This window comes from Tursiops truncatus, chromosome 19 (assembly GCF_011762595.2).
Source record: "Tursiops truncatus isolate mTurTru1 chromosome 19, mTurTru1.mat.Y, whole genome shotgun sequence".
NCBI classification, from domain to species: Eukaryota; Metazoa; Chordata; class Mammalia; order Artiodactyla; family Delphinidae; genus Tursiops; species Tursiops truncatus.
Window position 1 is genome coordinate 40,438,781 of NC_047052.1, and position 23,981 is coordinate 40,462,761.

General features: G+C 40.8%; 1 protein-coding gene across 5 annotated transcripts in view; it reads left to right on the forward strand.

Annotated features, from left to right (window-relative positions):
• Positions 1 to 2,348: 2,348 nt before the first annotated feature.
• ZNF507 (zinc finger protein 507) overlaps positions 2,349 to 23,981 on the forward strand; it is a 47,643-nt gene continuing 26,010 nt past the window's right edge. The window contains exons 1-6 of one of the 5 annotated variants that reach the window (XR_002177520.3): positions 2,349 to 2,499; positions 3,957 to 4,050; positions 9,894 to 12,028; positions 13,661 to 13,778; positions 17,400 to 17,514; positions 19,145 to 19,242. Coding sequence is in view for 4 of the 5 variants with exons in the window: in XM_073795742.1 (XP_073651843.1) it covers positions 9,896 to 12,028; positions 13,661 to 13,778; positions 17,400 to 17,514 (2,366 nt within the window). In the remaining variant the exon portion in view is untranslated. Of the gene's footprint in view, positions 2,500 to 3,956; positions 4,051 to 7,045; positions 7,075 to 7,678; positions 7,906 to 9,893; positions 12,029 to 13,660; positions 13,779 to 17,399; positions 17,515 to 19,144; positions 19,243 to 23,981 lie in introns of all 5 variants that reach the window. The other 4 variants (XM_073795742.1, XM_019941007.3, XM_019941005.3 and 1 more) reach the window with 4 other exon arrangements.

Consider the following 23,981-nt stretch of genomic DNA (forward strand, 5'->3'; position numbering starts at 1 on the left):
CAGCAGTGGTTATGTCGTGGTGAGTAACAAACAGCTCCAAAACCTCAGTGAGGTTTATATATATTCATTGTGGGTCAACTAGGGGCTCAGCTCATCACCACCACTCTATAATGTGGGCTGACAGGGTGGCCACCATTTCAAACACTGCTGGTTATCAAGCCAGCAGGGAAAGGGCACTCTGGAGGGCACTGCCCTGGCAAATAACCGTTCCAGGATGGAAGTGGCACCCCTCACTTCTTCACGCAATTCATTAGCCAACACCAGTCAGAGGCCACACCTCTGAGCCAGGAAGAGGGCCAGGAAGTTCTGTCTAACCTTGTGCTGGAAGAGGTACATTGCAAAATAGCTGGTGAATATTAGAAAAGACAACCACAGGAAGTTCAAACAGAGATATACTTAACCTCTCACTTGTTTTAGAATTCCCTTATTTTCCCTAGATTATAGTTTCTCCACTTTGTTTTTCCGCTGTGCTCTGGTAAAATAATTCTCTGATTCCTGTTCTGTCAACTTTCATATACATGGACATTACAGTTAAGACAGTACTAAAGAAAAGCCTCTCTTCAGGTTGCTTTAAACAAGGATTGTTTGTGTCAGTAGCTCAAGAAGAAAAAAGAAATTTGCACATTAATTGTTTGTTCTCACATTCTTCCTTTTATGTACTTCTGGTTTTCCTCAACTTTTTTCCTTCCACCCTTCCATGCTAGTCTCCTGCTCAGTCTTTTTTATTGAAAAAAATTATTCAACACTTTATTTTTCCTTCTTCTTAGCTATTTGGTCCAACTGGCAAATAATTCTGTGGAATAGCAGAATTCTAAATTTGCTGGTTTCTCAACCCCCCAACTTCAGGTGAATTTGTATCCTGAGATATTTACTGTATCTCAGGAATTACTGACCTCTCTGAACAATGACAAGGTTTTGTTGGATCTTTCTCCCACTTGATAATTGAGAGTCCAGCCTGCTGCAAAGGTCTCTAAGTACACCTGGAAGTCCCCAAGAGATACAGACATAACTCATTTTATTGTGCTTCATTTTTTCTTTTTAATGAACTTTGCAGATATTGCATTTTTTGCAAATTGAAGGTTTGTGACAACCCTGCATCAAGCCAGTCTATCAGTGCCATTTTTTTCAACAGCATTTGCTCATTTCATGTCTCTGCATCCCACTTTGGTAGTTCTCAAAATATTTCAAACCTTTTCATTATTATTATGTTTGTTATAGTGACCTATGACCTTTGATGCTATTATTGCAAAAAGATTATGAATGTGAAGGCTCAGATGATGGTTAGCATATTTTAGCAATGAAGTATTTTTTGATTAAGGCATGTATGCTGTTTTTTAGACATAATGGTATTACACACTTAATTACAGTAGGGTGTAAACAAAACTTTTATATGCACTGGGTAACCAATTGATGTCAAATTCATGTGACTCGCTTTATGGCAGTGGTCGAGAACCTAATCCACAATCTCTCCCAGGTATGCCCGTATCTCAATGAACAAGTCCATTACTATGACTGGAATCTTCAGTTTTACTCCCTTCCTACTGTTCACGGCCCACATGCTCAGTCCGGATCCAAGCACCCTGCTGTGTAGTTCTCAATACACCAAACCTGTCCAGCATTCCTGAAGTTGGGTGGAATGCTTAACTAACATTGCATTTTACTCTGTCAGCAGTGGGATGGAAACAGGACTGCTTATAAAGCTGGCATGTATGTCATAAACCAGATCCAAATGACCAACACCATGGTGCCCTCAGAGGACTGAGCTTGTGCTACCAGGTGAAGCAAGCTATCAAGTCTGGTCCTACAACTCTCAGGATGAGTTCTTTCCCTCAAAATCCTCAATCTCTCCAGCAAACAGATTTCCCAGGGCCAGCTCTGCCCCTCACCAGGCACACTTGAAGTCCAGCCATGAACCTAGGTAGCACCTCTACATTTTAGCCAAGAACCCCACAAAAAAGTATAGCCCAACCAAAAGCTGTAACAAATTCAGAAGCATAGGGCTGTAAAGAATGTCAACGCCCACTGCTGAGAGCCAATGAGGGAAAGGAAACCTAGCCCACAGCAGGTTTGGGCGACGTGGGGAGACTCCAAAGTGAGCACTCACTGACTTCTAGACCCAACGACCACTCAGGAGGCCACGCTTGGGCCGTGGGAGCCCGACAACCCGCGCCTTAAGCTCACCCAGGAGCCAGGGATTGCAGTGAGCTGGCAGGGTATCCTCTTTGCGCCCGCCCAGCCGGCGTCCCGGGATGCCCATGGGCGGGGCCTGAGCATCGCCCCGCCCCCTCCGCCCGCCACTCGGGTCACCTGACCTGCCCGCGGCTCACGTGATCCGTCCCAAGCGCCGCCATTTTGGAGCTCCGGATGAGGAGGGAAAAGCGGGGGGAAAGAGGGAAAAGAGCAGGGAGAGAGGTGGGCGAGGACGAGGGTGAGGGCACGGCCGGGCTCCTGGCCGGCCAAAGGAGGCTCGCGGAAGCAGCAGCCGCCGCCCGACCGCAGGTACCGCGCCCCGGGGCCGCCCCTCCGCCCGCTGTTAGCGCCGCCGCCGGCCATGTGCGTCCTCCCCTCAGGCCTCTACCGGCGCCGGCTTCCTCCTTAGCCGGCAGACACCCGCCCGATGCTGGCCACATGCCCCAGGTTCCTTGTCCCTTTTCAGTCCTCTGTGCCGCGCACAGCAAGGCCTGTGGAGACCCCGGGCTTGCCCTGCACCTTGGGGGTTGGGGGGGAACCTGCCGCTGCCCGCGTACTCTCACCAGCCTGGCCCGCAGGCAGGCCCGCCGGGTGTCGCTTCCCTCCCCTTTGCACGTGTGCAACAGCTTAGGCCTTTTGGGATGGAGCGAACGACGGTGTCCTCACCGCGTCTGTTGGTTACTTTTCTCAACCCGCATCTCCCAAGCCACTGCTTGGTGTAGGAAAAGCTAGTACACAGACGCCGTTCTGGTGTTCTGCACCTATTTCGAACCTCCTCCCTGAAGTGGTCTCCCCAGAGATCACGGAGATCACTGGGAAAAGCTCCCACCGTGTAAGACCTGGGGGCATCCGTAGTGAATGGTTTGTGTGTGGAAGGCCTGGATGATTAATTAGGCAGAGGCCACCATCCCACCCCGTAGGCGATCTTTTTAGTACTGCAGTGGGCTGTAATTTGCTGCCAGTCTGCATCTCTCCTATCCGGCAATTACTGGATTTATCAGTAATTGAATTTGTTCTTTGAGTTTGTACTTTCTTCCGTACTCTGCTCTGATTCAGTGTATGGGTTGCATTACTGATTAAAAGAGAAAGCCTGGCCCTTCATTTCTTTACTTCGCTAACTCGTTTAAAATTAATTTCAGGGGAAAGCCAAATACGTGCTTTCTGCCCTGGCAGTAAACTATTTACTTAACCATAATCGATAAAGTTGCATTCTAGGTGAAATGAATACCATTCTTTGATCTTTTAGATTCATTCTAGGTAGTATAAGAAACAGTAGGAAAGAAATGTAGGACCAGGGCAGGAAAGTGCCTTAGAAGATACATAGGTCAGTCCACTGTGTTTTATCTTTCATGATGCCGTTCAGTTGTAGAATTGCTGGAAGTTTGCAGTCACCCTTTAGATTGTAGTTGTGGTTAAGATTAAAATGGCAATATACAATTTATTGTTTCTTATTTATTAGAAAGTGTTATCAGAAAAACCAATAGTATTTTGAGTTAATTAGATAAATTCTGAGCTAAAACATAAAACGCACAATTATTGGAGAAGTTTCCAGAGCTATTTTTTCTAACTGGTGCAAAATCCTGAAATCTGCTTGTTAGGTAAATTATGTAAATTTGCGTCACGTAATGGGTTGCATGGACATTCCTCTGAATTTCTTTTTGACATGCAATATTGGGCAATTTTTCACTGCCAGAAAAAAAATCATTACTTTGTTTCACCAAGAAAGAGAAATGTTTGATACTATGTACTTTCGTTCTTGGCCACAGCTGGATTTTGAAGATCGATCCAGGGGACTGTATTAATTTCGGGAATTGATTTGAAAGACACAGGCTCTGCCACTTAACAGCCATGTAACCTTGGGTAAGTCACTTAAACTGCACTGAGTGTTTCCTTATTTGTAGAGTTGTGTAACACCCACCTAGCCTGTCCCAAAGACTTAATGAAGCTCAAACATACATGTTTGATACTGCCTAGCTGTAAGAGGCTGTTGCTCTTCTCATTATTTATACTTTATACATTTTTTTGTTCACACTGAGAATTAAGAGGAAAATTGGTGTATTAAGAAAGGATGGATTTAGAATCAGATAGGCTTGGATTCCAGTTCTTAAACTAGCTATTACTTTGCATCTGTGAACCTCAGATTCCTTATCTGCAAATAAAGATGCCAGTATTACCAGGAATTTCATGAGTAATACACAGAATCTACACTGGCACGACTCTCTGGTCTGTGAGCACCTCAAGGGCAAGGGTTCCCTCTTACTTATTTTGGTAGTCTCCTGCACATTGCTGGGCACGTTATAGGTGCTCAGTAAATGTTAAATCTGAATATTGGTTAACATTAGTTAGACCTTGTGTCTTAATTGCAGCTGCGAAATTCAAATATTCTCTCAGGCTAGATGCCAGCTAAGAAATTTTATACTATGAAATTCATATACTTTGATATTTGCACTTGGTTTTTTCTTGGTGGGCAATTAATAATTAAGCTAAGGAGATTTTAATTCAAGTAAATTACAGCTGACGTTAGTAAGGTAAATCTATAAATAACGTGTAAGCAGTTTCAAGGTAACTTTTTATAGACAGTTTATAGGACAGGAACATGAAAGTTCATCCAGCACAACTCTTGTTTTACATCTGTAGAATGTAAAATGCTCAGAAACAGTGACTTGCCTAAGGTCACACAGCTGAGGTTCCTCTAGGAGAGGGACCCATGAGCTATGTCCCCTGCCTTCTTTTGGCTGGAGCAAAATGAACATTTTATATTTTACAATTACGATAATACGGAAGAACGAGGAATTGGCCGTTACTTCTATAACACAATTTTTTTCTAATTGGAAAGAACAAATTCTTAGTCTGAAAGAAAAGGTTCTTTATATAACATACTGAACTGTCTTTGTACGTTCACAGAAAATTACGGCCTTTCTCTAGTTCTACCCAAGCCCCCATGAATTGTTCAACTTGATTTTACATATGATAACCATACTGCTATAACTGAAAGGAACTAATTAGATGTACAAATAAACCAAATAGCAAATTGTAAGGAAATAAAGACAACTGAAATAATTTGGCTCTATTTTTGGGAAAGACATTAATTATAAGCTTTTGCCTATGGGAGTCCGTTGTTTAGGGAGGACTTGAGACTCAGTGGAGAAGGCTGTAGAACTTTTCTGGCTTGGGATACAACTTTTGTTGTTGTTGTTTTTGTTTATTTATTTATAACAATTTGATATATTTGGTTGAATGTTATGTCTAAAGAAAACCCGTGTTTTGCTGATGCCTGTAGTCTTTCCTCATCCTAGTAAACCTTATTGTTCAGCCATACTGATCTTTTCACTAATCCCTAGATAGCATGCTTATTCTCGCTTCTGAAAATCTGATGTTACAGCTGCTTTCTTGTCAGCAAATTCCAAGAAAGCAAAGTGGCACTCTCAGATGAGGATAATTCAGAGAGGATGTATTTACAAAGATACTTATAAAGGTGTAGGATTTGTGTAGGCAAACCACAGGGATAATTCTGTCATCTGGAGCTAGCAGCACCAGGAGAAGGGAGAGTCCTGTAGAATAGCCTGCCTGGAGAGAATGGCCTTTTGTTGAGGAACACAGCCACTTCAAGGTGACCTAGAGGGAGGAAACCAGGGAAATGAATGTCTTGATCTCCCTTTGCTGCCTTCTTATCTCCTGTCATGGCTCCCCATTGGCATAACTCAACCAGAGGGCGTGGGAGCCTAATGATATAATCCCTCCTGGGATAGACAGCAGAGTGGAAAAGAGGAGACAGCCCAGAGGGGCAAACGGGTGACGTCCAGCATGCTCTTCTTTTGGAATACAGTGTGCATCTTACCTCTTCAGAAAGCCTTTTCTTCCCTCCCTAGACCAAAATGAGCTCTTCAGTCTCTGTTAGGATTTGGTCATTGGATGTTGCCTTCTGACTATTTCACCTTGTGTACAGCTGGGTTATTTTAAAGGTGTTAATTCTTTTTAACTTCTAAATATGTTAGTCTTATCCATTTAACTTAGTTTTAAACTCTGTGAGTATTATAAATTTAAAAATTTTTCAATTCTTCTTGGTACTTGGCTTGGTGCCTTGTACAAAATGTTTTTTTTAATAAATTTATTTGGGCTTCCCTGGTGGTGCAGTGGTTGAGAGTCCGCCTGCCGATGCAGGGGACACGGGTTCGTGCCCTAGTCCGGGAAGGTCCCACATGCCGCAGAGCGGCTGGGCCTGTGAGCCATGGCCGCTGAGCCTGCGCATCCGGAGCCTGTGCTCCGCAATGGGAGAGGCCACAACAGTGAAAGGATCGCATACTGCAAAAAAAAATAATAATAATTAATAAATAAATAAATAAATTTATTTGTTTATTTTTGGCTGCGTTGGTTCTTCGTTGATGCACGGGGGCATTCTCTAGTTGCAGCGAGCGGGGGCTACTCTTCATTGCGGTGCACAGACTTCTCATCGCGGTGGCTTCTCTTGTTGTGGAGCATGGGCTCTAGGCACACGAGCTTCAGTAGTTGTGGCATGCAGACTCAGCAGTTGTGGCTCGTGGGCTCTAGAGCACGGGCTCAGTAGCTGTGGCACACGGGCTTAGTTGCTCTGCAGCATGTGGGATCTTCCCGGACCAGGGATCAAACCCATGTCTCCTGCATTGGCAGGCAGATTCTTAACCACTGTGCCACAAGGGAAGTCCTTTAACTTTTTATTTTTAAAAATTTTAAACGTTTACACAAGTAGAAAGAATAATATAATGAACTCCTAGATGCTCATGATTCCAGCTAGAAAATTTGCTGTTCTTATTTTATATCCTCAACCTGTTCACTCGCCCCCACTCCCCCTTGGTAATTTTTTTTTTTTTTTTTTTAGGTTTCATTCACCTTGATCTCTTCTTGGAGGTCATGGATAGTATGCAGATTATCATAATCCAGGTTGTCGGCAATCTTGAGCCACTAGGATCGAATCTGTACTCCTTATTTTTATCTCTTTTATTATTCAAATTTTACTTCACAACATGTAATCCCATATGTATTCAACACACACACACCTACACGTACACGCACATTGGTGGCCTAAGTGAAATTTTGGTGAAAAATTTGAGTTGGCCAATATTCAACTTAACTTCCTCTCTGTGTATACTTTATTATGAGCTGTTTATCTAACCTTTTTTAACAAAGCCTTTTGTTTTAATGAGACTTGTGCATCGACTTTGCCATGTGGACCCCAAATGCTTTTTCAGGTGTTTCTTGATGTATTTTATGTTGTCATATCTGTTTTATAGGTGCCATTTCCGTACTTATCCTCAAATGTATGCAGCCTCTAAAATGAGATACTTACATAAATGTTCAGGGAAAATTGGAGCATCTGCTGCAGATTTCCATTAGCTCTTAATGCCTGAGCAGACACAGCTTTAAAATCTGAATGTTTTGTCAGATTCTTTTGTATTAGTCTTTTTCTTGAGATAAGATGAACTCCTCTTCTTCATTTTGCTTTCTTTTTAAGGTACACACTGAAATATCCACGGGGAGCAAATTTGCACTGCTCTGACTCCCTCCTATTATGTCATTAAATAGAAGAAGGATAATGAGTCACCTTTGTAACCCTGTGGGTGTGCAAAGTCTGTTGAGCAAATATTCACTGGTTAACCTCCAGATTATCAGTCAGCCTACGTGGATGTCACATTTCATGGGAAGGAGACCTTCCATCTATAGTAGTGCACCAAATCTTATGTAAGAAATTAAATGTTCAGGGATTCCTATTAGCTATTAAATATTTAAGAAATTTGCATTTAACAATTGAATTGAGAGAAATAAAGCCTTAAGTGAATGACCCTAGAGGGAAATCAGTAATCACAAGAAGAGCCAAAGCTTCCCTTGGCCTAAAAATGTGGAATTCTCGGGCAGTAAGGTGACTTATGAAGTCACAAAGGGTTTTTCTAAAGAAACAAATTGTTTCCCCCATTGGTCCCTTCTTTAGTAACTTAAGGTTGAGTGTAGAGATTTAAAAACATTTCTGTTCTTCCTACTTGAGAAAGGTATAAAGGAGCTAGTCTTTTGAGGTAATGCCCTCAGGTTGTTTAGGGGAGACAGTGGCTAAAGGGCCACTGGCCTTGGGGAGCTGGCATAGCCGTCATTGTTGTAATGGCTGTGGAATGCATTCCCTGCTGGGAGTGCAGCTACTAGTGGAAGAGAAAAAAGCTGATCGCACAGAGCAGGGTATCAGGACAGAGGGAAGAAGTAGTACTAAAGAAGCTGAGAGTAAAATGTTTACCTTTTTGCATGACATGGATCTGGGTATAGAAAAGTTAGTGTGCCACAAAGAGAAGAAAATAAGAGAGGAAAATCCATAACTGCTGTCAGTTGATGTGGGAGAACTGGGCCTGCAGCTGGTCAGAGCACTGGTGAGGTCTTGCAGGAGTTTAGGTATGATCTTGGCAGTGGCTAAAGGGCCCCTATATGTTGATTCAGCCGTTGGAGGGAAGAGGAGCCAGGATTCGCCTCCTGAAGAGAATTCAGAGCCTGTGACTGAGGTTTAAGAACAGTACGATCTTTGGTCTGTAGCTAGTGCCACTAGAAATTTAGCTGGCATTTATTGAATGTTGTGAGTAAGATTCCAGAATGCACCTAAAATGTGGAAAAACAAAACTTGTTGCTGGAAAAAAGTCTAAACTTAAAAATGTGATCCAGATCAACAAATTAATCTCACTTTAAGCCAAAGGAAATGTATGAAATGAAAGTAGTGCCAGGAAATAGAGTGTTCAAGATTTAGGCTGAAAGATAAGCATTTTATGTTAATGACTTCCTCGGCCATAACACATTACTACAACCTACAGATAACCTGTAGGAAATGACTTTTTTAAGGCCTCTGTGCTTTTTTAGACCTATAACACGACTAGGATATCAATTTTTTCCTTCTCCGATACCCCTTTCCCTTTCAGAAAAAAAAAATGTATGTGTGTATGAGTAATAGTTGACCACTAATATGACCTCTAGAAAAAACCACAGCATAGTTTGTGGTTTATCTTCAGGAAAATAAATCAAAGGAAGTAAAAGAAGGAACTGGATCATTGCTTTTATTTAGTTTCATTTGCATAATACTTCTCAAAATACACTGTTCCCTTTACAATAGGTTACATGCCCATATTTTCACAATTCCAAAGATCTAGGGAGAAAAAACAAACAAACATGCTTTTAGTAATAAAACCACAATTATATTTGGTGCAAGAAGTTGGCTCCCAAGAATTGTATCAGTCATGTGTTGGCTTTACAGAATAGTATTTCATAATAACTTGAGGTGATTCCACATGCCCTGGGAATGGCTGTATTCCTTTGATAATGGAATAGCAGTCTTTTTTTTTTTTTTTTTTTTTCTGGCATTGTGCAAAAGAGAAGGAGTACTGATTAGGTCCAGCTAGATGTCTAGGGGAAAGAAAGTGGAGAAAAAAGGAGATGTAGATTGTTAAAAGTCATTTCCAAAGAAAGAAATGAAGGCTGGAAACACCTCAATCATCAGTCTTGATAGGGGACAGCATTCCAAAGAAAAATTGTAAGCAATTTAAGTCTCTGTTGAGGATAGCCAGGTGTATTGATATGGAACTCCCAGGTTAGAAAATACTTAGATTAGCTTAAATTTAAGAGTAGTTTAGATTTCCTGAATTATATGCCTGTAATGATACTGTAACCTGGTGATTCTTTCTGTCATATATTCTCCTTTTTAGATATGGAAGAAAGCAGCAGTGTCGCCATGTTGGTGCCAGGTATCGGGAAACAGGAAGCTATGTTGACTGCCAAAACTGTCATCAGTTCATCACTGGAAGTTGATGAAAAAAGAAAAGCTAAAACAGATCCATTAATCCATGTTATTCAGAAGTTAAGCAAGATAGTGGAACATGAAAAGTCACAAAAATGTCTTTTAATTGGCAAAAAACGGTCACGTTCAAGTGCTGCAACACACTCTCTTGAAAGTCAAGAATCTTGTGAGATTCCAGCTAAAGTAACCCAGTCACCTGCTGCTGATAATAGAAGGGCTGAGATGTCACAAATACATTTTACCCCTGACTCTCTTGCCCAGAACGATGGGAAGGCTATGTCTTACCAGTGTAGCCTTTGTAAGTTTCTGTCATCATCTTTTTCTGTGTTAAAAGATCATATCAAGCAGCACGGTCAGCAGAATGAAGTGATACTAATGTGCGCAGAGTGCCATATTACATCTAAAAGCCAAGAGGAACTTGAAGCTCATGTGGTAAATGACCACGAAAACGATGCCAACAGTCACACTCAATCCAAAGCCCAGCAATGCGTAAGCCCCACTAACTCTTTGTGTCAGAGAACCTCAGGAAGAAATAATGAAACCATTCCTGACATCCCAGTCAGTGTGGACAGCCCACAGACTCATACCATCCAAACGGCATCTGTGGCAGAAATGGGTAGGAGGAAGTGGTATGCCTATGAACAGTATGGCATGTATCGATGCTTGTTTTGTAGTTACACTTGTGGCCAGCAGAGAATGTTGAAAACACATGCTTGGAAACATGCTGGGGAGGTTGATTGCTCCTATCCAATATTTGAAAATGAAAATGAGCCCCTAGGCTTGCTGGATTCTTCAGTGGCCGCTGCACCTGGTGGGGTCCACGCAGTAGTCATTGCAATTGGAGACAATGAACTGAGTATCCACAACGGGCCGACAGTACAAGTGCAGATTTGCAGCTCAGAGTCATTATCATCTTCGTCTCCTTTAGAACAGAGTGTGGAAGGGGGTGTTCTTCTAAGTCAGTCAGTTACCCTTGACCCTAATGAGGAAGAAATGCTGGAGGTGATTTCGGACGCAGAGGAGAACCTGGTTGCTGATAGCCTACTTTCATCAGCACAGAAAATCATTAGCAGTAGCCCAAATAAAAAAGGTCATGTTAATGTGATAGTGGAGCGTCTGCCAAGTGCTGAAGAGACTCTTTCGCAGAAACATTTCCTCATGAATGCTGAAATTGAAGAGGGGAAAACCTTGAGCCAGACAGAAGCCAAGATTGGATGTGAAGGAAGAGATGAAGTCTATCATGCTGATAAATGCACTGTCGATATTGGGGGGCTGATCATAGGCTGGAGCAATACAGAGAAGAAAGACAGTGAGTTAATAAATAAAGGACTGACTACTGATGAGAATGCCCCACCAGGCCGAAGAAGGACAAATTCTGAGTCTCTCAGACTACACTCATTAGCTGCAGAAGCCCTGGTCACCATGCCTATAAGAGCTGCAGAGCTAACACGAGCCAACCTTGGGCACTACGGGAATATAAAGCTTTTAGATCCAGACACTGGACAAAGGCAAGTAGATGGTACATTGGCAACGTATTCTAAAATGATGTCACCACTTAAAAGCTCTTCGGAGGGATTGACTAGTTTCAACCAAAGCAACTCTACCTTAGTAGCACTCCCAGAGGGTAGGCAGGAATTGTCAGATGGGCAAGTTAAGACAGGCATCAGCATGTCCTTACTCACTGTGATTGAAAAATTAAGGGAAAGGACAGACCAAAACGCTTCCGATGATGACATTTTGAAAGAATTGCAGGATAATGCCCAGTGCCAACCCAGCAGTGATACAAGTTTGTCAGGAAGCAACGTCGTGGAGTACATCCCAAACGCTGACCGGCCCTACCGCTGCCGCCTGTGTCACTACGCCAGCGGTAACAAGGGCTACATCAAGCAGCACTTGCGAGTCCATCGACAGAGACAGCCCTATCAGTGTCCTATCTGTGAGCACATAGCTGACAACAGCAAAGACCTGGAGAGCCACATGATCAACCACTGTAAAACAAGAATATACCAGTGCAAGCAGTGTGAAGAATCCTTCCATTATAAGGTAAGCATTGGTTCATGAAATCATTCGGAGAACCTTAGAATTTTAGAGCATGGAGGGAGCTTTGTAGATACAGTCCACCCACCTCATTTTATAGGTAAGGAAACTGAGCCCCAGAAAAGTTTGGTAATCTGCCCATGGGATCCCAACTAATTAGTATTAAAGTTGGGACTGAAGTCTGGGTCGTCTGGTGTAGGACTTTTTCCCTCTGCCTGCCGCCTCCTTAACAGGCCCTGTGTTTATTGGTTTAGTGTTTCCAAGTGTATATCTTTCTTAAAGTGTGTTGATTTTAAAGTGCAAGGGAATTACAAGGGATGTACAGTGGAGGAACATTGTACACTCATTTGACTTACACAAATTTAACCCTATGTGATCGATGCAAAAAAATACCTATTTTTCATCTTACGTGGCCCCAAAATGCAAGTCATTCACTTCAGCTGCTACACAACCAACCAACAGTGATTTATATCCTTGCACAAGCAAAAATGGACTGTATGGGACTTAATGAAAGACAGCACAGTGGAAATAGAGCCATGTATGTTATATTTTATGGGAAGTTTACAGTACCTTCAAGTACCATGATTTTCATTTTAAGTGCTACCTAAAACCAGCAACCAGTATGAAAATACTGTTTTTGTAAAGGCAACTTGTGTTCATTGAATCATTGGTTTAGAACTTTTCTTCAATATGCCAGTTGACTGTTTGCGGGGGAAAAAAGTGTATTGTAAAGGGCTAACTGGGATGTCGACTTTTTTCTCAGATTAGCCAGAGTTGGGGTCCAGCTGGTAGTAAACAGGTAAGCAGGAATTAAAAAGCCTTTGAGTCTGAGATTCACTGCCTCTTGGATTGCTCTCATGAAATTCTGAAATGGACTCTGGCCACTGGACAAGTAGCCATTCAAATGGGCTGCAAAGGCAAGTTCCAGGAGCTGCTTTTGCTGCTGCACTCTTTTTTTTTTTTTTTTTTTTGCAGTACGCGGGCCTCTCACTGTTGTGGCCTCTCCCGTTGCGGAGCACAGGCTCCAGACACGCAGGCTCAGCGGCTATGGCTCACGGGCCCAGCCGCCCTGCGGCATGTGGGATCTTCCTGGACTGGGGCAGGCGGACTCTCAACCACTGCACCACCAGGGAAGCCCGCTGCTGCACTCTTGATTCATGGGGGTGGGCGTAAGGGGGAAGATGTCCTTGGAGTCGCAGTTCCAACTAAGTCTCTTTTACAAATTTCGTTGATATTTAAAGGCAGAAATCAGCTGAAGTGCAGAAGTTAACTGATTGGATTTATTTTTGTGAAAGTACTGAGTTATTCTGAACACTCTGCTCTTTCCTCTAGGCTCACCAGTGTTTCAGGAAGCATACACATGCCATGCATAAGCACTCCCTAAGACAGTGGTGGCTTCCTTTCAGAGAATGTGAAAAGAGGAACTGCCTTTTTGATAAGATTGTGTTTTCCTTAGTGTATTTCTTTCCATAAGCTGTCAAATGTTTCAAGTAATCTTTTAACACGTTTGATTTTTAAATATTGGTAGCGTGTTCTAGGTACTAGGCGACGAAAGCAGTTAACTCCTTCTACAGCCTCCTAGTAACTGTGTAAATATGTTTATTAAAAATTAAATATTAATTTCTCTCAATTTTTTAGAGTCAACTGAGGAACCATGAGAGAGAGCAACACAGTCTTCCAGATACCTTGTCAATAGCAACTTCTAATGAGTCAAGAATTTCCAGTGATAAAACTGATGGAAAATGTGTTCAGGAAGGTATCTGCATTTTTTTGTATAGACGATATTGATTAGCACATGAAGTAAAAAATGCCCTTCGTTGTCATGTGGGTTATTTTCAGGACTAAAGCTCCATCTATATGCCTCTATTTTTAAACTGTGTGAGTGAATTTTATCTCTGAGTACTAAATGAAGTACTGTATTAGTAAGTACTCAGCCTCAACTGTATAGGTAGATATACTCTGCAATGTATGCTGTCCTATAAGAGCCAAGTACAGCAGAAACCCTGAGATGACATGCCAGCAAGCCAGGGAAGCTGCAGCACAGAAAGAAAGCCTCCTTTCCTTTCTCAGTACCAGCTGACCCACTGAGAACAGTAGCTTTTGCAGATGGTAGGCCCCCACCTCAATCTTTAACTGAGGCTTCCTGCTGTGATCTTATTCTTATCCAAGTGTAACTGCCAGATTTCATCTGCATTATTTAAAAAAACAACACAGGCTGTTTTTATGTACGGGTTAGGTATCAGTCAGCCGAGTTTCTGCTAATAGGAATATTAGAATCAAAAGATTTAATTAGAGTTCCATGAAAAGGCGGATGCCACATCCGGAGAATTAAAGTGTAATAAGCTGTGCTTCCTTGCATCATCTCACTTAAATTGATATACTTTAAATGTCTCAAGTGTAGTACATAGTGTTTATGGGAAGTAAAATATACTGGAGTGACTTTCCTTTTTAGATTTCCTAAGAATTAAAGTTAGGAACAACTGCAGAGTAAAGTGTTTTACCACAATGTTTCATTAAACTGACCCCAGAAAGCAAAACTGGTTCTAGAATGTTTCTGAAAGAACTGATTTTGATACCGCTGCAGCACCAAAATTCCCTTGTCAAACAGATGTCATCCCTGTAAAACTATCCAAAACAAAAGGAGTTTATGACATAGCATCTGTTCCTGCCATAGATGGCTGAGCTAAAACTGTTTTGTTTCCTTTTTACAAAATAGCCCTAAATGCCTCCTTTTATTTTAATTCATTATGTTTCCATATCCCCTTTAAAGGAGACATTAAAACATTTGATATCTTTGGGCCATAAATCCCTAATGAAGGAATAAAGTAAGTACTACTCACTCAGTGGCCCCAACTGTGGTTACTACCAGTGGTAGAATATGTCTTTTCTAGCACCATCTCTAAAAACAATAATTTTAAACTGGCCAAATGGGTTAACAAATTAAAATGCACAATTTGAATTAAAAATATTGAAATGTCAGCTCAAAATTAAAATAACCAATTTGAGCTTCATGGCATTAGCGTCTATCCACCACATTCCATTTTGCAGCCTCTCTTCTTTGTGGCACATGCTCTGTTTCTTAGGGCTACACGTATGGATTTTAAGTTGCTTGCCATGCCTCTCCTCCTCACCCCCACACCTCCACTTGGCTCTATTTGCTGTTCTCTATCGTGGTAGTGTAACAATTCAGACGGCTGATAACCTCCAGCGTACTTACATCTATACTGATACTTTATTGATTCGGTATTAGATTTCTCAAAATCTAGTTTTCAGGCCAAAGAACAAGTTTCTAGCTCACAAAGAAGATAAAAATAATTCATGTTTATCAAAACTTTTTTAACCCTTTAATAAACTAATTAAACAAGAGGGGAGATGCATGCTTCCGTGGCTTCCAGTCTTCATCCATCACAATAGCACTGATAACTTGTGGCACGTTTTTGACTTAGAGATCCAATGTAATAGTACCTCAGACATTTGTTCTGCCAGAAGGCGTGGAGTGCCCATCTTGAGCTGGATACTGTGCTAGGTGCTTGGAGTGCGGTGGAGGTGTCACTGCCTTCGAGGTACCCAGCCCAGTGAGGAACCCAAAACTGTACTGACAGGTATGTCAGCAAACACCACAGGTGCTCTGAGAGCTCTGGGCAAAGCACTTTCATATGATGTTTCTTCATGAAATTTAATTAAATTGTTCTTTATTGTAAATCTGTAATTTGCCAAGTCCTGGGGATTCTGTGTAAGCAAAACAGGCAGATCCCTACCCTCAGGGAGTCTCCAGCTAGTGATGGGTCAGACTTGACCCAGACATGCAGGTAACGTACAGACTGCGGTGAAGGAGGAGTACAACATGCTCCTGGGCTTACCAAACCATGCTGGGAGGTTCCAGTATTTCCATTTTGTAGATGAATAAACTGAGTCCTTAAGAGGTGAAATAATTTGCCCATGATCACATTGGTACTAAGTGGCAGAGCAGAGACTAAGCCCAAGTTTTTGAAATTTAAATCCAATATTCTTTCCATTGGAAACAGTTGCTTGAAGTAGCACAGGCTCTCATTCTGTGCTATATTAAGTTTTTCCGTCTGTCATTTTTATTAGTTGTCATTGATCTGTAATATTTCTCACACAAAACCATTATCCAATATTTCACACTTCATTTTTTCAGAGTTTGTTTTTTTTTTAACTGTATCTGGAGCAGTGCCACTTATCAAGTCCAAGTTTTTAACCTACCAATTAAGAGCAATACTTAGATTATAATTATGATTAGTGTGTGTATTAATGTTACAGATTTATACCAGGAAATCAGGACATTTTGTTCTGCCTGGCAAAAATAGTTACTAGCAAAAGAAATCTTAATTTTAGAAAGCTTAAATTTAACCTAAGGATTTTCTTTGTTTTGCTAAAATTTCCATGTGGGTTTTCTTTTGTATCACCACTTTTACTTTTATGCAGTGTGTGCTGTGTTCTACCTAAGCTTTCTTCCTGTCGTGTCTTGTTCTTCAGCTTCTATGCTTGCTTTGTTTCTGAATATAAAGCAGTCAGGCTATGAATAGGCTGTGGACTTTGTGGTGACAGAAGCGTGAATAAATCACTGAGTATCTTCAGGAACAGTTTCCTATGACCAACTCATTCTGCTTGTATTGCCTCAAGCTTACCCTGATTTGAATTCCCCAGCCCTGTTGTTGCAGAGTGAGTTTAGTGACAAGGCCTGTTCCCATGGATCCATGTTTCCTGGATTTCGGAGAGCTGCATATTCATGTTAGTCCTTGTAAGCTGTCAGTTTACTAGGTATAATTATACTACATTAAATAGCACTTAATACTTTGCCATTGCTTTCCCTTCTGTTGTTGCTTTGATAGCTGACAGTTATAAACAAAGGAAACCTACAGAGTGAAAAAGCTTTGGGCTTTTTATATTGAGTTTGTTAGATATGCTTTGTAGCCATACTTTATAATGTTGTATTATAGTATTACAGCTTGTTGGCAAATCAATGTTTCCTTAAGACAATATATCCAATATTGATTAGACTAACACCTTTCAAACTAACAGTGTATCTCTGGTTAATTCACCTGTTACACAATCAGCAGGGCAGCTGGCATCAGGTTCATTATATTTTAGAATTTTGTACAAGGTTATGTAGAAGCTAACCCAATGTATCTATGTTTACAGATCAGATGATATTCACTTTATATCCACTGATAGTGCAGATGTAGGAGAACCTGTAAAGCTACATTCAAACTTGTTAACTTTATTAAACAGTGAGAAAGCCTTCATTGAAATGTTAGTACTGTGTGGTATACATACTCATTTACAATGGAATGTAAATGCTGTCATTTTAATCTAATCAAAGCACGTCACTAAAACTGTGAAATACTTTGTCCAGGGAATAAGTCGTCGGTCCAGAAACAGTATAGATGTGATGTATGCGATTATACAAGTACAACGTACGTTGGTGTCAGAAACCACAGACGAATCCATAATTCTGATAAGCCTTATAGGTAAGTGTGATGATCCTAGAGTTTTAATACTTGTGTTACAATACTCTATAGTAAAGAAAAAAGTAGAAGTAATTAAAAATTCATAGCAGTTGTTTAAACATAGGTTAAGCACGAAGAAACTTTCACTTCCTGGTTTCATGAGTATTGCTTACTTTGTTAAAGAATATGAATTTTAAGCTTGAGTCTTAGGATGATAGGCTTTTTTTGTTTTTTTTTTTTTTGCGGTACGCGGGCCTCTCACTGTTGCGGCCTCTCGTTGCGGAGCACAGGCTCCAGATGCGCAGGCTCAGCAGCCATGGCTCACGGGCCCCGCCGCTCCACGGCCTGTGGGATCTTCCCGGACCGGGGCACGAACCCGTGTCCCCTGCATCGGCAGGCGGACTCTCAACCACTGCGCCACCAGGGAAGCCCTAGGCTTATTTTGACTAGATTTTGTCTAGTTGCAATATAAGAAGATGTCTATATCCGTCAGTTTCATGTGGGTATAAACTCATAGCAGTTTTCAGTGCTTAGAGTACATTTCAATAATTTGGCAGTTAAGTACTCAATATTCCAGCAAAAGATTCTTAAAACTTAAAAGTAATAAAATTCCCTATGAAAGATTCTGTTTTTGAAAATAAATCTATCGTGTAGAGTAAGGTCATTTAATTTAATTTTGTCACTTGATTTTTTACAAAAGCCAATTCTAATACGTATTCAGAAAATATAGGCATTCTCAGTTGATCAAGATAGGCTGATAAATAGAAATAATTACTTCTTAAATAAACTTTGCCCCTTGAGAATAAACTGCTTGTTGTTTAAGTATAGTAAAGATGCAGATATTTTTGCATAGTTTGTCCAGCTGTCACAGAGCAATTTGTTCTACTTGCAGCTGTGAGGGAACATCAAGCTTCCACTCAGAGTTAAGCCAGTCACCATAACCAATAGTGAGTGCTAGGCAGTGGCATGAGCTCTTTTAACCCCTTAACAAAACTTGATTCGTGTTTTAACACTCTCCCCAGGTTTTATAGGTATGACACAGGTCACTGTGGGAAAGTTACTGTATTAATATGTAAATGAAAACCTGACAGACTATGCCTTAAAATGCCATTGTTTGATCCCATAGTGTGGCTCTCTCTCTATATATATGTATACGGTTTTAAATATTTAATACACACTTAATTCACTAACCAGCAGACTTATTTATAATCACTTTGCAGGCAGTGTATCTCTTTGCAAAAAGTTTTGTAGCTCCATGGAAGCTGTTTGATGTTGTGTCATTGTCTCTATTTTTATTTCAAATATTTTTAAAACTGGGATTGCTAAGAAAGATTTTTCCCCTATTATTAAGGCCATTAACCATTATTAACAATAGCTCAATGCCATACATTGTAGATGAAGCATGCTAGGTAGTATTTAACATGTATCATTTACACTAGGAAATATTTAGGAGAGCGTGATGGAAATGGAGGACACTAGTTCATCTGATATGAGGAGAAAGCCTTGTCTTTATATTTCAGGTGTCTGTTCTTAAATTTAATGACATACCATGTAATCCAGGCAAGAATAAGATAACATTCTCTGGGTCTAGAACTAGACTGTTCGTTGAAATTCACTGAGAAATATTTATTGAGCAAATATTATGTTCCAGGGGCTGTGTTAGACTCTTAGACTGTTGTCACAATAAAAAGGTATCATCCCATCCTGATGGTGGCCCAGATTTCACAGAGGACAAAAAGGAAAAAAAAGGTATCATCCCTGCCATCTTGAAGCTTTAGACAATGAACAAGTAAACTCTCAAATATACAATTATGATAGATTTATGAAGGAGGTTAATGATTGATTCTGGTTCTGTAGAAGAGAGTTTCACATCCACCTGAATAGATTAGTCTTAAGCTAAAAGACTCATTTTGATAGCTTTTGCTATTTTAGGGATTATGTTTTCTCATGTTCTTAAAATACTCACACTCATAGGATTGGTTGCAAGTTGTCCTAGGGACTTCCTTCCAATGGGCAACATCCTGTGAGAATCTTCTTCCTGTTACATCAGAGAAGTCTCAGTATGTTATTTTCCAGATTTGTTCACACTGTCTCACTGGGTTTGGCCTGAGTGCCTTAGAAAAAATGTTGTCATACCAACCCCTCCATGTAATTATTACCTTTCACGTAAGACTTATTTTCCAACTTTCGAATCTTGTGACTCTTCTTTTAACCTTCTTTAAATACTTTAAATACTTATCCTTCTTTGTCTTCGTGGGATTTGCCGTCTACAGGGCATTATGGATTAACATGTTCTATTCCAGTATGTTTCTGGGACTTTCTCTTCATTGTCACATACTGTTTGCCTTAAGCTTAGCTAGGAAGCACAGCCTTCTTGATATCTAATTTAATCACAGTAGTTTTTCTGGCTTATTTCATTTGTGCTTCACTCAGTTCTGCTGCCTAGTACACTTATGGTCAGAGTTGAGACTTGTTTTCTCAGGGTGCCTACCCTGTGCATTTCTCATTCCCTACTTTTTGTAAAGAAACGTGCTCACAAGTAGCAGTGATAAATTTCTTATAGAGTGAGAGTGCATCGCTACACCACATGTAGTCTTTGCATGAGGGCAGAAGAGGTTGATTGTGTGTGTTTAATGTGCCTGTTATGTGCCTGTTTCTGCAGTATTGATAACTATTCTTTTCTCTTGCCTTTGCTTTTATGTTGCCATACTGGTCCTTCACTGAGCCCATTCGTGTGATCTGGGCAGTATAGCTTCATGTATCAGAGCCCTGGCTGTGGGAGCACATAGTCCTGGGACTGAATCTGAGCTCTTTGACTTATGGCATTTGTCCCCTTGGGCAAACTATCTCACTTCTCTATGCTTGGCCTTGTCATTTCTAAAATGAGGATAATTAAGACACCTGCTTTACAGGACTGTTGTAAGGACTAAATTAAATACCATATGTAAGATCCTGGCACATCATAAGCACCCCATAAATGGTAGCTGTCTAATAGTTATTGGGCCCAGTTTTTATCCTTACCCCTTCTCACTGATTCATTGTCTAACCATACACACAAAAAAACGTTGACCTCTCATCATTTGGGAAACAGAGTAATTCTGTTCGTGGACAGGAAGCTTATTAGTTTTTTTGTTTGTTTGTTTTTTTTAACAAGAGAGATGCTGTACCCAGGCAGAAATACTGTCACAGCTGAGGTCCCCATGCTGTGTTAACTGCCTTGGAGGCGACTCTGTCTTGGGGAGCACTCGTGCTCTAGTCTCAGCCTGGACCATACACCACCTCTGCCCAACCGGGTGACCCTGGGGATGTTATTCTAAGCTAACCCTCCTTTCCCATATGAACCTGGTGAGAATATTGCTCAGCTCATAAATTTTGGGGAGGATTGAATGAGATTATATGTATTAAGCAGCGATCATGTTACTTGGAGCATTGAAGGGCCTGGTTCCTTTCTTCTGCTCATCAAGTCATGAGGTCATCTCAGAAACCCTGTCCTCATTGCAGAAGGAAGAGAGCTGTTTTTCATTCCCATGTTAGGACAGGGAAAGATGAAAAAAGCATCATCCCATCCCAGTCCTACCAAATGCAGCAGACTTTGTTTTTCAGTGCTTTATTAAGGAACATTCTGAGTAAACCACATACCAGTTATTGTTATACTTGATATTTATAACACTGACCCCAAAAGTTACTAAAAGGTCCATTCAGAATTTTCAGGTATTGGATTGTCTTCAGTTTAGTTTAATATTGCAGTACTAGAGTTCCCCCTGCTTTCCTTCCCCCAATACCACCTTTGTGAATGACTGGCTAGAGATGGAGATGGGACAACAAAACGTTTTCCTCAGCTTCCCAAGTTTCCTCCTGACTATGTGGCATTGAACCCATTTTCCCTTAGAAACATAATTGTATTGGTACTTAGGTTCCAAAACTACATGGCAAGGCGGAGGGTAGGAGGGACAACATGGCAGAGGGAAGTACATGGTCTTTGGACTGAAGTACTCAGTACACTCCCTGGCCCATAGTAGGTACTCAGTAAATGACTGGTAATTATGTGTATACCTCAGTTTTTTTAATCTATAAAATGGCTCTGGTTGTATAAGTTTATCATATTTTGAAAATAAATATGTAGTAATATTCTTCCTTAAGTAGAAGAGCTACCCAGATATGTATGTTGATTTTTTAATACAAATCCTATTTTAATACCCAGCCCCAAAATACCCAATATTTCCTTAAATGTTTCAAAAGTATCCTTTTAGAGTGATTTTGTTTATATTAGGAGGTCTAAACATTGCATTTGATTGACAAGTCTCTGTCTCTTTAAAATTTTGAAATACACTTTATAACTTACGGCAGTATATCATGAAAATTGCGTAAGTTAAAAACATACAGTTTGATGCATAAATTAAAAGCATACAGCTTGATGAATGGTCACAAAGTAAACCCATCCTTGTAACTCCTCAGACCAGGAAATAAACCATTGCCAACTCCTCAGCAGCACCCTCTTGGCCCTTCCACTCACTAACTTCCCCCTATTCCCCACCAGGTGATCACCATCTTGACTTCTAACATCATAAATTAGTTTTGCCTGTTTGTGAACTTAATATAAATGAAACCATACAGTACATATTCTTTTATGTCTACCTTCTTTTTTTTTATGAATTTACTTTATTTTTGGCTACATTGGGTCTTCATTGATGCGTGCAGGCTCTCTCTAGTTGCGGTGAGCAGGGGCTACTCATTGCGGTGGCTTCTCTTTTGGCGGAGCACGGGTTCTAGGCGAGTGGGCTTCAGTAGTTGTGGCACGTGTGCTCAGTAGTTGTGGCTCGCGGGCTTCAGTAGTTGCTGCATGTGGGCTCAGTAGTTGTAGCGCATGGGCTTAGTTGCTCTGTGACATGTGGGATCTTCTCGGACCAGGGATTGAACCCGTGTCCCCCGCATTGGCAGGCGGATTCTTAACCACTGCTCTACCAGGCAAGTCCCTATTTCTAGCTTCTTTCACTCAACATCATTGTGTGTAATCAGTGTAGAACTAATGCATTCCTTTTTATTACTGTATAGTATTCCATTGTAAGATTATACCACAATTTATTTTTTTATTGTACTACTGATGGATATTTGGATTATTGCCAGATGTTCCCCCATTGTGAGTAACACCATTTTGAATACTCTTTTACATATGTTTTGGTGCATATATGAAATGGTTCCTTTTCCATTGGTTTATACCTAGGAGTGTAATATGTGGGTAGTGAGGGTGTGCTATGTTCAGGTTTGGTGGATATTGTCAACAGTTATCCAAAATGGTTATACCAGTTTACAGTGGTTGTACCAGTTCATACCCTCATCAACACTTTGTATTATCAGTCTTGAATTTTGATCATTCTGGTAGGTGTGTATGTGGTTGTGGTTCTCATTTGCATTTCCTGATGATTTATGACGTTGAGCATCTTTTCATTTGTTAATTGCACATTTCTTTATTGGGTGGTCTGCCTTTTACTGACTGATTTGCAGCAGTTCTTTATGTGTTCTGAATACAAGTTTTTTTGTCTATTATGTATATGGCACATATCTTCTAAACTGTGGCTTGCCTTTCTACTCTCAGTGGTGTCTTTTGAAGAACACAGATTTCTAGTTTTAATGTAATCGAATTTATTAATCTTTTTCTTTGTAGTTAGGGCTTCCATGTCTTTATACTCTGAAGTTGATGCTGATTTTTCTGAATAGCCTTGTGAGTAAGGTAGACGATGAAGGGAGGGGTAAAAATGTGTGCTTATAAAATAATGACCCTGATTTTCAGGGATTCACATCAACTGGGTCAAAAACCTGTGTGCTTATGTGTTAATGACCCTGATTTTCTAATATGACACAAAAAGTAAAAGAAAAATCTTAAAAAAAAATCCAGGGACTTCCCTGGTGGTCCAGTGGTTAAGACTCTGCCTTCCAGTGCAGGGGGTGTGGGTTCGAGCCCTGGTCGGGGAACTAAGATCCCACGTGCCTCGCAGCCAAAAAACCAAAACATAAAACAGAAGCAATATTGTAACAGATTCAATAAAGACTTTAAAAAATGGTCCACATCAAAAGAAAAAAAAAATCCAGAAAGGTTTTAAGCAATGGAAATGACATTTGGAATGACAGGGTTGCCTCCTGTGTGTGGTCAGTCATTGTAAAAAGTCTGGTCTTTATGTAAATATAAATATATTACAAACAGTAATAATAATAGCTAACTTTTTTTTAGAACATTTTTCATGGACCAGGCAATGTGCTAAGTACTCAATATGTGTCAGCTCACTTAATCCTCATGACAGCCCAGTACTTAGGAATATTACTACCCCAGTGTTGTAGATATGGAAACAGAGGCTGGAAGGACTGAACAATTTTCCATGGTCTCAGAAGTGGCAGAGCCAGGGCTTGAACCCTTGCTCCTGTCAGCTATGCCGTTCTGCCTGTACCTGCTTGGCCAGAGAGAACTCTTCGTGAGCCGTACTGCTGCTGCATAC